General features: G+C 48.1%; 1 protein-coding gene across 1 annotated transcript in view; it reads right to left on the reverse strand.

The window, feature by feature from the left end:
* Positions 1-601: 601 nt before the first annotated feature.
* Prmt8 (protein arginine methyltransferase 8) overlaps positions 602-13,215 on the reverse strand; it is an 89,909-nt gene continuing 77,295 nt past the window's right edge. Inside the window, exons 8-10 of the mRNA XM_036180557.1 lie at positions 12,465-12,615; positions 2,190-2,311; positions 602-1,499 (exon numbers count right to left, since the gene is read on the reverse strand). Of these exons, the coding sequence (XP_036036450.1) occupies positions 1,416-1,499; positions 2,190-2,311; positions 12,465-12,615 (357 nt within the window). The 3' untranslated portion in view covers positions 602-1,415. The remainder of the gene's footprint in view (positions 1,500-2,189; positions 2,312-12,464; positions 12,616-13,215) is intronic.

The raw sequence follows: 13,215 nt of genomic DNA on the forward strand, positions 1-13,215 counted from the left end.
TCCACCTGGAATCTATTACCAGCATGCTTCTCCCGTGCACAGCTAAGCCCAAGGCCCCTCTGCATCTGACCCTTCTGGGTGCCATCACTCCACAAGGGATTCCATCTTTCAATGGGCCCCTTTTCTCCCCAGCACTTGGAATGTCTCTCCCATGGGAGACAACACAGGTGATAGTCCAGAGGCCAAAGAATAATCTAGAAACAAAGTCCAAGTATCCCACCAAACCTGACAAAGCACACTGTCTTTTTGTCCTGTGGAAATTCTGTTTCCATTCTCAGACAAGGGACTTCAGACTACATGTAGCTTCCTGGCTATTTACAGCATTGTTGGTCAGTTCCTGTTCCCTTCCCCAGCACCCTCACCTCCACAGCTCCAGGACTCTCTTGTCCCCTCAGGGCAAGCCTAAACAATCTCCAGAAAGGTATGCAGGACTGACTCAACTTCCTAGCTGCTTCCATGGAACTTATTTTCAATGAGCAAACATAAATACAAGCAGGGGCTGCACTCCACAATTTTCTACCCCATTGTGGCTTCCTACCACCCACTCTACCCCCTGCACCCACCCTCGCACCCACATAGCATCAGGAACACAGGTATCCCATATTGTTTCGTTCTCATGTGTGTTTATTGAGCGCCCACAGAGCCCGTGGTACTGTGCGCAGGATTCAGAGCCACAGTCTAGTCAAAACGAGACCAGAGCTAGAACACAGAATGTTTCATAGCTGCGTAACGTCTGTTAAGGGATCAGGATGGGGAAAACTAATCACAAAACAAATTCCTATTCAAAAGCAACAGAACCTCCTCTGAGAGTAATATAGATTCTAGGCACTCACATCCACACTCGCACATATACATGCGCACACACACCCCTCAGAATGACCGCCCAAGTATGCCCACTTAGTTGTATATGCATGCATATACAGATGTCAGTGGGCAAGGAAATTAATATATATGCTGTGTGCACGCACACACTCACACACACATACACACACACTCACACACACACCACTGCACATACGTAAATCTGGCTTATGCTATCAAAGACACTATGTCTCCAGGTTCTAGTGGAAGCAATCTGTCCTAGATGTCTGCAGCATGCAAAACTTGGAAGATCCATAGAGTCAGTTTAGGAGGACAATGGGGGCACATGGGTATGTTTCCATCCTTGGAGCCCCCACCACAACACAACAGGTAACAACAAAGCCTTTGTGAAGGGCTCCAGGGGCAGAGCAGAGGAGCTGGAGGCTCCCTGTCGTGGTGGGGCCCTGGAGAGCCCTGGCAAGTTCACCAGTCTTCAAGGCAGAGTGGAAAGCTCTGGTTGTCGAGTGTGGTCCTCCTAACAGTATTCCTTGGGCAGCGTGGCAGGCTGAAGTGAGTGCCTCTTCTCGCTTGCTCTCTGCAGCTTCCCACATGTGCTAACGCATTTTGTAGTCATTAGATACAGATGTTTCACACAGCTGTCCCTTAAAATCCAAGTCTACTGTGAAATCGAGGTCTCGCTGTGAGGAAAGAGCAAAGGGCCACAGTGTGAGTCTAGGTGGGAGATCATAGCCCTTCCCAGGCAGAGCACTTCTCTTGAAGTCACAGGGACAGGTGGCCATGGCATCTCTAGCTAAGGGGTCCCTATGGACAGTCCTCAGGAATCCATTCTGGTGCCCCGTTATCCTCACAGGAAGGACTCTGACAGCTAACCTAAGCCTTCCTGTCCTTACCCAAAAGCAGTCCTGTGATTTCTTTTATCTAGGTGATAACTAAGGACATCACCCTCAATCACCCTACAGACTTTTAGTGTTCTGTGCAGATATAGAGACACCTCAGAAAAGTCCCACCAGGTCAGCTGGAGAAATGCCCAACAAACACTCCTCTATAGCAGACACTTGCATTTACTGGCTCAGCTCACCCTAAATGAGGCAGAGCCCATTTGTACAACATCCGTTCTCAAAGGCTCTCCTGTGGGCTTCTGGGAACTGTCCTCAAGGTTGAGTTTAGAGTCCAGAAAGCCTCTAGCCACTGGGGTTTGAAAGAGTCAACACTGAGATCATCCATTTAGGCCCTGTCACCTGCAAACACAGCTGCTGTCTGCCTCCCCCAAAAGCTTTTCTGTTTGTACACAAGACATTCAACAGGGCAGGTGACTTCTGGGAGCTCCCCTCAGTGGTCATGGCCATGCAGGGCCCCCTCAGACTCACCACATTTTTGGCATTTGGCTTCATGGATATGGTCCCATAGATTTCCTCCCCCCTCCGGACAGTGAGGTAGTCTTCCAAGTAGAAGACAGTCTGCTTCCAGTGGGTGTAGGGGGCATCAGGGGCTGGACCCAAGAGAGGGAAGAAGAAAGAGTCAGAGATGAGCAAGAGTCAGCCGAGGCCCAGGATCCACACAGAAGTCCTGAGCTCTCCATGGCAGAAGGGTTCTAGCAGGCCTAAGCATGGCCAACACAGGCCTGAGCATGACGTGCAGGGCTCTGGCAGACCTTGCTCTTCCCCATCCCCTCTACCTTGCGTGTGTGTATGTATATAAGTATGAGTACTCTGTGCATGCCAGAGAGAGCTTCAGATCACATTACAGATGGCCTTGAGCCACCATGTGGATGCTGGGAATTGAACTCAGGACCTTTGGAAGAACAGCCAGTGCTCTTAACTGTGGAGTCATCTCTCCAGCCCTCCCTCTACCTTGCTAAACCATTAGATTACATTCCTAAACTCAGCTACCAAGATCCATTCCCTTACTTGGCCACTTCCTCCTCCTGAGGCTGACCACCAAGGTCCAGCAAGCGAAATATCAAAGCCTTGCAATCAAAAGCCCCCTTTGGCTCGCCTTATTAACATGCCTACTTCAAAATTAACCGACTCATCCTAACACAGGGTTTCCTCTTCTCCCTTTGTCTCTCTAGGACAAATACCCCTGACCCCTTTCCTTTGCTCCTCATCCTCTATCTCCTGTCTTTGAGTCTTATTCCCTGTCCTTTGTTTCACTGGTGCAAATAAATCTCCTTTTGTGCTGAAAACTTGGTCTTGGGGTGACTTGTGCCAGTACCAATCCTTTCACGGGGGACTCAGTGATTTCTGCCCACACACCAACACTTAAGCCCCAGAACTCTGGACTCAGCCCCAGTGCCCTTCCTCAAATTCCAGCCCCACTGAACTGGTGATCTCAGTGAGAGGTCAGAAGAGAGGCAGCCTTGTACCAGGGAGCAGCTGGCACCCTGAAAGCCCCCTCAGCAACCAATCCCATCAGCATAAAGGAGCCTCCTCCCTATGTTCCTGTGTTAGTGCACTAAAGACTCGAGAGTGTGAGACATACAGAGCAGAACGTCCCATCTCCATCATTTGTAGATTTATGACACCATTTATTCGAACTCTACAGCTCTACCAGTCTCCCAGCTCTACCAACAGCCCTTTTTACTCCTGCATCCTTCAAGCAGTTTCTCTTGCCTGGGAGTTTGCTCTGGTGCTGCACCCAGCACCCTGGCCCAGTCCTGCTGTAAGATTCCAGCTGTGCCTTCCCAACAGCACCAAAAAGAAGGGGATTCTTACTCCACAGATCCCCCCTCCCGAACAGTTCAAGGCCATTGTGATGCTCGATTCTCCTGGGTATTTGTCATTGGATCTCATGTGCTCTCTGACTAACTGGGAGGGGCCCTGTTTGGATACAGTCCTTTTCTTCCACAGTGACTGCCTTTGGAACACTCTCCCCCTTCCCTACTTACTACATCCTCATCCTTCAAGGCCAGCCTTCCTGGACCACTCCAGCCTGGATCTATCTGGTGTGCCAAAGGGCATCCAGAATGGATGTCATCATAATGCCTAGCATGCCTCAGAATAAACGCCTTCACAGATGCCTAGAGAGCAGAGCCAGGCCAGCCTTGCTTAGCACTGCTTAGCTCTCCCCAAATTTAATCTATAAGTACCGAGTCGAGTGTCAAGTGGCCACTGATAAGTGGACAGTGTCAAGAGCCCAAAGCACAGCACCGTGTGATGTGTGATGTGCCTAAAGATGCTCAACCGAAACAGGTAGGCCACAGGAGACTCACTTTAGGGTGAGAGCCTCTTGGCTTAGACCCTCATCTTCCCCCAGTGGACTTTGCTTCTTGCCTAAAACCAATGATAACAGCAACAAGACTTGGGAAGGACATAAGGGTCCTTCAAACACATGGAAGACTGTTTGCATAGGAGATTCTGCCTTACATGTGCCTTGGGGAATCACTAGGAGTCAGCTGTGCGTCTGCAGGAGAAATTGGGGCTGTCTCACAACCATGGGAACTGAGTTGCTTATTCCTCCCCAAGGTGCTGAGGACACCACTTGCAGTGAGCTCATTTGTCACACACCATGTTAGACAGGGTGACCTCAAATATCTTTCCAAACCCCAAGATCTATTTTAACGATGGCAAAGAGGCCCTTCCATCCCTTTGTTGTTTGCCGTGAGCTGGCTTGATCAGATGTCAGTGGTCAGATAGAGACTAGGGCAGTCTTCAGTGTGTGCATTTGGCAATCAATGAACACCCAAGGTCACAGGAGAAAGCACAGCCCGAGCATCTGGAGGGGGAAAGAGGAGCGAGATACCACAGCCTGTGCCATGCAGACCCTGGAGCCTCCAGCCCACCTAGCACCCAGCCTGCAAGGCACGCTGTTATCTGCAGACCACCTGCTCTCAGCACGCTTCTGCCAATTATCTCTAAATAAACTGTCAAAAGACAGTTCTGGCTGTGTGTGCAGAACGCCCGAGTGAGTGACAGCACTCTCACCCCCATCTCCACCTCCACCCACTCAGGCAGGTGTCTCTTCTGTTCCTAAAGACCTTCAGTTAAGGGGATTCGAGCTGCCTCCTCTATCATCCAGAGACATTAAGGATCCTAGCTTCACCGGCTTAGGTCTGCTGGCCAGTGAGGCCAGTCAGCTTCCAGTGAATGGCCCAAGGCATGCGTGCCATCCCTGGGTGGAAGGAATATTGTCTCAAAAGATTTTCCAGACGTCATTTCCATAGTGGAACCAGTAACCATGGCCTAACTGTCTGAACATCTTTTCTCATCTGAGTTTTCCACTGTGTCCAGTAGAAACAGCAGAATTTAGAAGCTTGGCTCTGCTTGGTTTTTCACTTTTAATTCAACAATTTTGGGGAGGTGGTGCACAGAGAGGTCAGACATGCCAAGACATAGTATCTGCCCCATGGCTAAAGCAGCTGTCTTCTCCCGCATCCTCGGGGTAGATGTGGTGGGAAGGACAACAGGCCCTACCTAGGTCTATATTCCTTTTGCCACAGGTTTGTGCTGTGACCCTGGAAATCCTGCACCACCACATGGAATATAGGTCATGCTATTTATCCTCTGAGGTATTGTAAGGGTGAGATGGATCATAAAGAGTGACCATACATTCCTCTGTGCCTGGGGACACAGTTTGTGTCTATTCACCAGCACAATCTGTAGCAAGAATCTTAACAGGTCTTATTAATAAGAACAAACCTGAGGCCAGGTATTGGGGTGAATGCTGGAAGATCAGAGAAGCAGAAAAGCCACAGCTTCCTCACCTTGCCAGTTCCTTAGCTGATCCTGTTTCCTCAGACTGGAAGCTTCTGAGTCCTCATCCACATGAATCTCAGCTGAACTGTGCTGCTCCAAAGCCCAAATGCTTAACTAGCCAAATGCTTCTAGTTTCTGGTCTTCACACCTTATCTATCTTTCTGCTTTCTGCCATCACTCCCTGGGATTAAAGGCCTAGCTGTTTCTAATGTGGCCTTGAACTCAGAGATCCAGAGGTATTTCTGTCTCTGGAATGCTAGGATTAAAGGCATGTGCTACCACTGCCTATCCTCATGTTTAATATTGTGGCCATCCTGTTCTCTGACCCCAGGTAAGTTTATTAGCCTGCACAATATTTTGGGGAACACAATACCACCACCACAATCATCACTAGCTCACCCTCTTGCTTGCCAAAGCATCCTTAATTGAAAGCTGTATCATATGGATACCCCACTTAGAACCTATTAGTTGTAACAAAACCACATTAGGGGATGTCTAGGTTGTGGCAGCTGATAGTGAGTCATTCCATGAACTGGTGTGTAAGTACCCATCCATAAACTGAGGGATACCTGCAAAAATACACTGCCTCACACCAGTGCTCTATAATGCCTGAGTTATATCTGGAATGCTGTAATGCATGGGGTGGTACTCATACTATACCGTGCACTCAGGGCTGTGAATGATGTCTTAAGCTCTCTTTGTCAGTGACTAAATTTTTCTCCCTTCCCAGTCCCAACCCACATTCCATGATGGCACAGCTTTCAGTCATTATGAGAATGAGTTCCTCTTGAGAATATTCTGGACCCACATGTCAGCCCAGCCTCCTGGTTCTAGATTACTGCTGATTTTCACTCTATATTTACAATGAATATGACCAATATTGTTTGCAATGCTGCAAGTATAAGAATGTGTATTCAAAGATCTTTGGCTTAGGATGCCTGTCATGTGCCAGGCATGGCTCTGAATTTGTCCAGCAATGTCCAAGATGAACACAGCTTTCATTCCCACCCTCATCCCTCTTGTAGACCATACACCCTTAGAAGACCATCAGGCAAATAGTAGATAGTACAAGCAGAACTGTGGAAGCTATGATCTTGGGTGAGGAATGGAAACACAGGGAGCCATGAGAGCCACTGGGAGTGGCCTCTTATGAAACGGTCCTCCTGTGCTTTGAGGAAGAGAATTCTGCTTCCTGTTTCACTTCCTAGTAGTCAACTAGTTAGTATTTCTTTGTAGGCTATAAGTTTTCCAGCTGTATCTTTAGAGTTGTGCTGTCTAGTGAGCTTCTTGGAAATTAAAGAGCATGCACAGAGAGGCTTCTTTGACCTGGAAAATGACTCAGTGCCACTGGATAGCAAATCGGGAAAGAGACTGCCTGAGACCCACAAAGTCACCGTTCAAGGGCATCTCTGGTGATTATCATCATACCTTGGAAAACCTGATATCTGAAGCCAGCTTCCCTTTGGGCCGCTGCCTTCCACCCACCCCACAGCTTTCTTGGATTGAACAGCAGCAGCAAATCTCCCCCCACCCTCACAGAGGATGAGTTCAAGGGGACAGGGACAGCTGTGCCTCTGGCTGGCAGAGCCTGGAACCTTGGGTACTTCTGCCTGGTGCTGTAAAGCAGCCAGGACCATTAGCAGCAGCATTTCCAAGCTGCACAGTATGTGATTTGCTCTTTTGAGTGGGTTCCCTCCACCCAGAGCTGGCTGTACTGGGCCTGAGATGGAAAACTCAGTGGGGAGCCAGCAGGGAGGGGCACCTGCTGTGGAGGGGAGGGATGCATCCACAAACTCCCACAATCAACATCTTGTTTTTGCACGTGCATGATCGCATTAAAACTCTTCCCGATAGCCAGGACATAGGACTGCTTAATTTAGGGATGGGATGGCTAGAAATGGGACATTTAGATAAAAAATTCAGAGATACCTATAGCAACTAAGCTACTAAGTTCTGAGGTGGGCTCACAGGGAGTTTTGTGAATATGAATTAGTTTATTTACATTTATTAATTATAAATATAACCATATATCATTTATTCATCATCCATTTTAGCTGATATTTATATTTTAATTAAGTATTACTCAACAGCTCGTGCACTTACATTCCAACAGAAATAATAATAAATTTGTTTCCAGCTACTCTTTTGTATTGTATTTAATAATTTAGTTCTGTTCTAGTTAATAATTCATCTCCATCCTAGTTATTGAGTTAGGTGGCAAGTTCATGGGTACTCATTATATTAATAAACAAGTAAGCCAAAAGTGAATCATGCATAGGTTGTCCAATTGTGATAGCATGTCTTGAACCAAACCTTGGGATTTATCAAATTGTATGCACTATGAGCCTGAAAAAAAATTACTCTGCCAGTGGCCAGAGTGAAGACTCTGAGTAGAGTCCACTGCCAAGTCCACACTGTCTAGTAAAGTCTTTGACATGCTAAACTGGTGCTCATCTCCCGAGGGGGCTAAGAGACTAACCAACCACATTTCCTCTGGTTCTCAGCAAGCAGGATGAGAGTTTACAAGCAGCATGGAGACTTGGTGAGCACAGGGGTTATACCTTGGTGAGGAGATGGGCTTGCCCTACCAGAAGGGAGTCGGGCACAGTTGAATTCTCAACTGTTTAGTTCAATATAGTCTTGTAGGAGTGTAAGGTACCAGTAAGCCAGGAGCCACATGGCAACTTATAGATTAATAGAAATGGGTTAATTTAAGATAGAAGAACAGTTAGCAAGAAGCTTGCCACGGCCATACAGTTTATAAGTAATATAAGTCTCTGTGTGTTTACTTGGTTGGGTCTGAGCGGCTGCGGGACTGGAAGGTGAGAGAGATTTGTCCTGACTGTGGGCCAGGCAGGAAAACTCCAGCTACCCAGGAGGGCAGTGCTTCTCAAACTCAAGTAGGAACCATAGCCACCTAGAGGCCTTGCCAAGACACAGAAGTCTGGGCTACCTTCAGAGTTTCTGAATTGATGGTTCTAGGGTGAGGCTTTCCTAGATCCAAGTGATGCTGAGGCTACTGTTCACATACTACACTTTGAGAGTCACTGCACAGAGACACAGGAGTCAAAGATTTTAGGACCTATGAACATCCTTCTTGAGCCGAGCTTTGCAGAGTTCTGTGCAAACAAGAGGGAATATGGCTTGCTAATGGCTCCAAGGCAGAGAAGAGCCTTCCACCTGGGCTTTCAGCATAAGCGGTAATGGTTAGGGGATGGCCAACAGACAGAAGGGACTGAGCCTAGAGTTACACACTTCAAGTCCTCACCTTCTTTCAGGAAGCCCAGAAGCAAGTTTGGAGTCTGGGCTTGGCTTTAACCAAGCCTCCTCCTCATGAGGCCATCAGAATGTCAAACCTGCCACCACAGAGCCCTGGAATCAACTCTAGACAGAAGTCCAGTAGGCTATTGGGACCAGAAGCAAATCACTTTAAAGAAAGATAAGCCTTAGGAAGAGTCATGGGTCAGGGTCCAGGCTTTAGACACCCACAGCTTTTTCCAGAGTGCCCCTGCCGCTGGCTCTCTCATCACCCACAGGGCAGGCTCTGTGCTATCATCCTCGGGAGATGGGAGAGACAGAGCTAGACATCATGGTTCCCCTCACTACCAGCCTCACCTCTCCATTGCTAGACTGAGTCTCCTTTATCCTTCAAGTTCAAGCAGAATCTGACTTTCCCTCTCTAGGCTGCTCCTGCACACTGGAAAAAAAGAGTTCAGCTCACCTACTGACCTTTGAAGGAGGGCAGCCCTCAGCAATGGCCCAGATCAAGGGGTAATCTCTGGTTTTTCCCAGGGCCAAGAGTGTACCAGTCCAGCCTAGATGATAGAGCCCAGGAGATACTAGCCCTTGTAATCAGAAGCTGAATGCTGGACCTAGGAGAAGACTTTCTGGGATTTGAACAAGATTTGTGTTTGTTTGTTTATTTGTTTGTTTGTCTGTCTGTCTATTCATTTGTTTGCCTAGAGATAAGGCCTCTGTATCCCTAGCTGGTCTGGATCTCTCAGTATAGACCAGGCTGGCCTCAAACTCACAGAGATCCACCTGCCTCTGCTTCCCAAGTGCTGGAACTGAAGGTGCACACTACCACGCCTGGCCTGGCATTGGATATGCTTAAAAAGTCTCCTGCCTCCTGTCCACAGGTTAAAGGGCATTCCTGCCCCCATGTATCTAAGAAATAAGTGGTAACATCTGCTAGAACATTGCCCTGTGCCACTAGCACACCTACTCAGCCCCTGAGGGCACACTCACAGTTTCCGGGAACTCATATGAAGGACATCCAGTCTCTGGACCTTTCTCCTGGCAGCTCAAGCAGACGATTGCAGGAAGAAAGGGGTGACAGGAGCCCTCTGATAAAGGACCCTCCTGCTCCAGGGTCACACCCCAAATGAACATGTAGAAACAACGGCCCAGTGATGAAGAAGTCCCCTGAGCCTAGGGCATTGAAGGGAGTTCAGAGTGGCTGTCCTATGGGTGGGAGTGATGGGAAAGAGCTTGGGCATGCCCAGCAAGGAGATGTCTGAGGACCCACTAGAGGGCTAAGACCAAGCCATGGAGCCCTCCCTTGCTGGGCCCAAAGGCAGTGAAGCACCTTTCAAGGTAGACTAGACAAAGGACATGGTTTGAATTTGTCTGCCAAAGTTCATGGGTTGGAGATGTGGTCTTCAGTGAATGCATCAATATTGAGAGCTGAAATCTTTTGGAGGGGGTGGGGTGGGTAATTGGGTCTTGGGGTTCTATCCTCGGGAATATACAAATCTATTCATGGATGGATGGACCTGTGGGTTATCAGGTGTCTTAGTGACTATTCTATTGCTGTGGACAGACACCATGACCATGGCAACTCTTATAAAAGAAAGCATTTAATGGGGGGCTTGCTTACAGTTTCAGAAGGTGAGTCTATGATTATTATGGTGGAAAGCAGATAGGCATGGTGCTGGAACAGTAGCAGAGCTTTGCAACCTGATCCACAGAAAGCAGACAGAGAGAAAGAGAGACTGGTCCTGGTGTGGGCTTTTGAAAGCTCAAAGCTCAGTCTCAGTGACACACTTCTTCCACTGAGACCACATATCCAACCCTTCCCCAAAGCTCCACTTCCTGATAACTAAGCATTCAGATATGTGAGGCTATGGGGACATTTCTTATTCAACCCCCACATCATAGGAGTGGCCTACTGTATAGGAAAGCTCTCTCTCTCAGGCTTTCTTCGTCTCTTGGTACCCTTTGCCATGTTATGACCAGCACAGAACCCTCATTAGGTGCCAAGCTAATGTCAGGATCATGGTTTTGGACTTGCAGCTTCCAGAACTGTAAGCCAAATAAATTTCTATTCCTCACAAGTTATCCAGACTCAAATGTTTTGTTATAGCAACAGAAAGCAGACCAAGATAGTGGAAGCCATCTTCTGGAAACACAACCACAGACTTAATGAATAGTTGCAGGAGGGAAAAGCAGGAAGAAAAGAGAGAGGCCAGTTCATAGTCCAGAGAGAGTTATGTGTAGTCTTGCATGGAGGCCATCACCTCTGCATGCTATACACACATTCCCACTTGTGCATATAGGCTGTCCTAGGGCCAGAAGGGGATTATCTCAGAAGCTCTATGCTCTTCTTACCCTTCACACAGAATGTTTTCACAAATGCTAACCAGATAAACATATATTAAAAATCTCCAGAGGACAGGCACAGTTGAGATGGATCAGCAGCCAGAGACTCTTACCACATAAGCCTATTGACCTGAGTTTGATCCCTGGAACCCACATAAAGGTAGAAGGAGAGAATCGACTCTGAAATGTTGTCTTCTGACCTCCACATGCACAAGCATGCCACAGCACACCCACCCCTCACACACATCATAACACACATTATAATAATTATACATTAAATTTACCTAGTCCATGTCTCCTCCCTTGCTCTCACCCAGTGTTAAGTAGGGCATCGTATATGAGCAGGGTGGAGGTGATGGGGATGAGCCCTCCTACATTATCAGCAGCTTGTAAACCCAGGAATGGAGACAGCAAGACTTGGATGATTAGTCAAAACAATGAGAAGTCTATCTCTGGCCCCAGGTGGAGACATGCCATTCTGAACTGACAGGGATTGCCTCCATTGCATTGGCGTGTGGGCATGTCTACAAGGTATTTTCTTGATGGTTAATTGATTTAATTGATGTGGGAAGGCTCAGCCACTATGGATGGTACCATCCCTAGGCAGGTGTATCTGGGATATATAAAAAAGGAGGAAATGTGCACCTGAGAGCAAGCCAATGAGCAGCGTTCCTTCAGGTCCTGTCTCTGTGTTCTTGCCTGGGCTTCCCCCAGTGACCAACAAGAGCTGTGGATTAAATAAACCCTTTCCTCCCCAAGTCGTTTCTGGCCAAGGTTTTCATCACAGCGACAGACTGGGACAGCCTCCATTCTCATGTGCTCACACGAGTGAGCACACAGGAACATTCAAACACAAGACACAGTATAAGGTGGACCTGAGGACGGAAGTCAGAAGGACGACCTCCCTGGGCACTGTTCACGCTTGACCCTCCAGAGTGTCTTCCTCCACAGTGGTTCCTTTGGTCACTATCCACTCTCACCCTCCAAAGTACCTCACGTTGTTTTACAATAAGCTCGCCTGTGTTATGTAACTATACCATGTGCCGTAGGAGTTCTTTCCTTAAAGACCACAAGGACAGAAGAGCAAAGGGGAGGCCAGAGTGAGTTCCTGGTGACACCCATGCCAGCTCTCAGCTCTGGGAACTCTACCTCTATCGTGTTTACCTTCTCCTTGGGAGAAGTCAAGAGAGTGGGGGCTACATCCTCTCCTCAGATGGAGAGAGCTCGTGTGATGCCAGGTCACAGCCCCAACTGATGTCTGGCCAAGTTAAGGCCAGCCCTGGTTCCTACCCATAAGCCTCAAGGAAGCACAGAGGGGAAGTGACAGAGAACCAATGGAGAGCTCACCTGTAGAAAAACCCATTTTCTTGTGGCACTTGGTAAATTCAATATTAAAGTAGGTGACGAGGGCGTGGACGTAGTCATTGCGCTGAATCTGCAGGCAGAAGGCAGATGTGAAGGAGAGTTCTTCCGTCTTCACAGTGTAAATGTCCACTTCCTGTAGCCCAGAGAAGAAAGAAGCCAGAGGCTTACAAACTCTGTCTTTCAGTGACCCAGTAGCCTTACCCCTAGAGAAACTGGATTAGCCACAACTTTGGGGTGACTCCCAGGCCCACCCACCACCCTCCCAACTATCTCCTCCGTCTTTCCTAAGGTAAAGGATTCTTGGAAAATGGTGTGAGTGGAATTGAATCCAAATCTGACCAGAACTGAACCAGGAAGGCACATCTTCTGGGGGAAGAGGCCAAAGGGGCTGAAGGTTGAAACAAGAGTGTGATTGAGGAGACCAAAGCAAGTTAGAATGGCTTCCAGTGGCCAGGCAAGCATTGCTACCTTCCTCCAGCCATTCACAAAGTGTGGCCCCCCTGCTCAGTGTCTTTACTACCTGGGAGAAAATTCTGAGAGGGACAAGGAGAGTCACCATAGACCCACTCAATCAAAACAGCAGGGCCCTCCAGGTCTCCCATGAATAGGAGGACTCATTCCTCAACCCCCACTAATTTTTATTTTTTATTTTTTATTTAGGTTCTCCAAGTCAAGAACACTAAGTGTTGCCTCAGGACTGAAGCATAAACGGGCTGGAGGAAGTTCCACTGAC

The sequence above is a fragment of the Onychomys torridus genome, chromosome 3 (genome assembly GCF_903995425.1).
Source record: "Onychomys torridus chromosome 3, mOncTor1.1, whole genome shotgun sequence".
In the NCBI taxonomy this organism is placed as follows: Eukaryota; Metazoa; Chordata; class Mammalia; order Rodentia; family Cricetidae; genus Onychomys; species Onychomys torridus.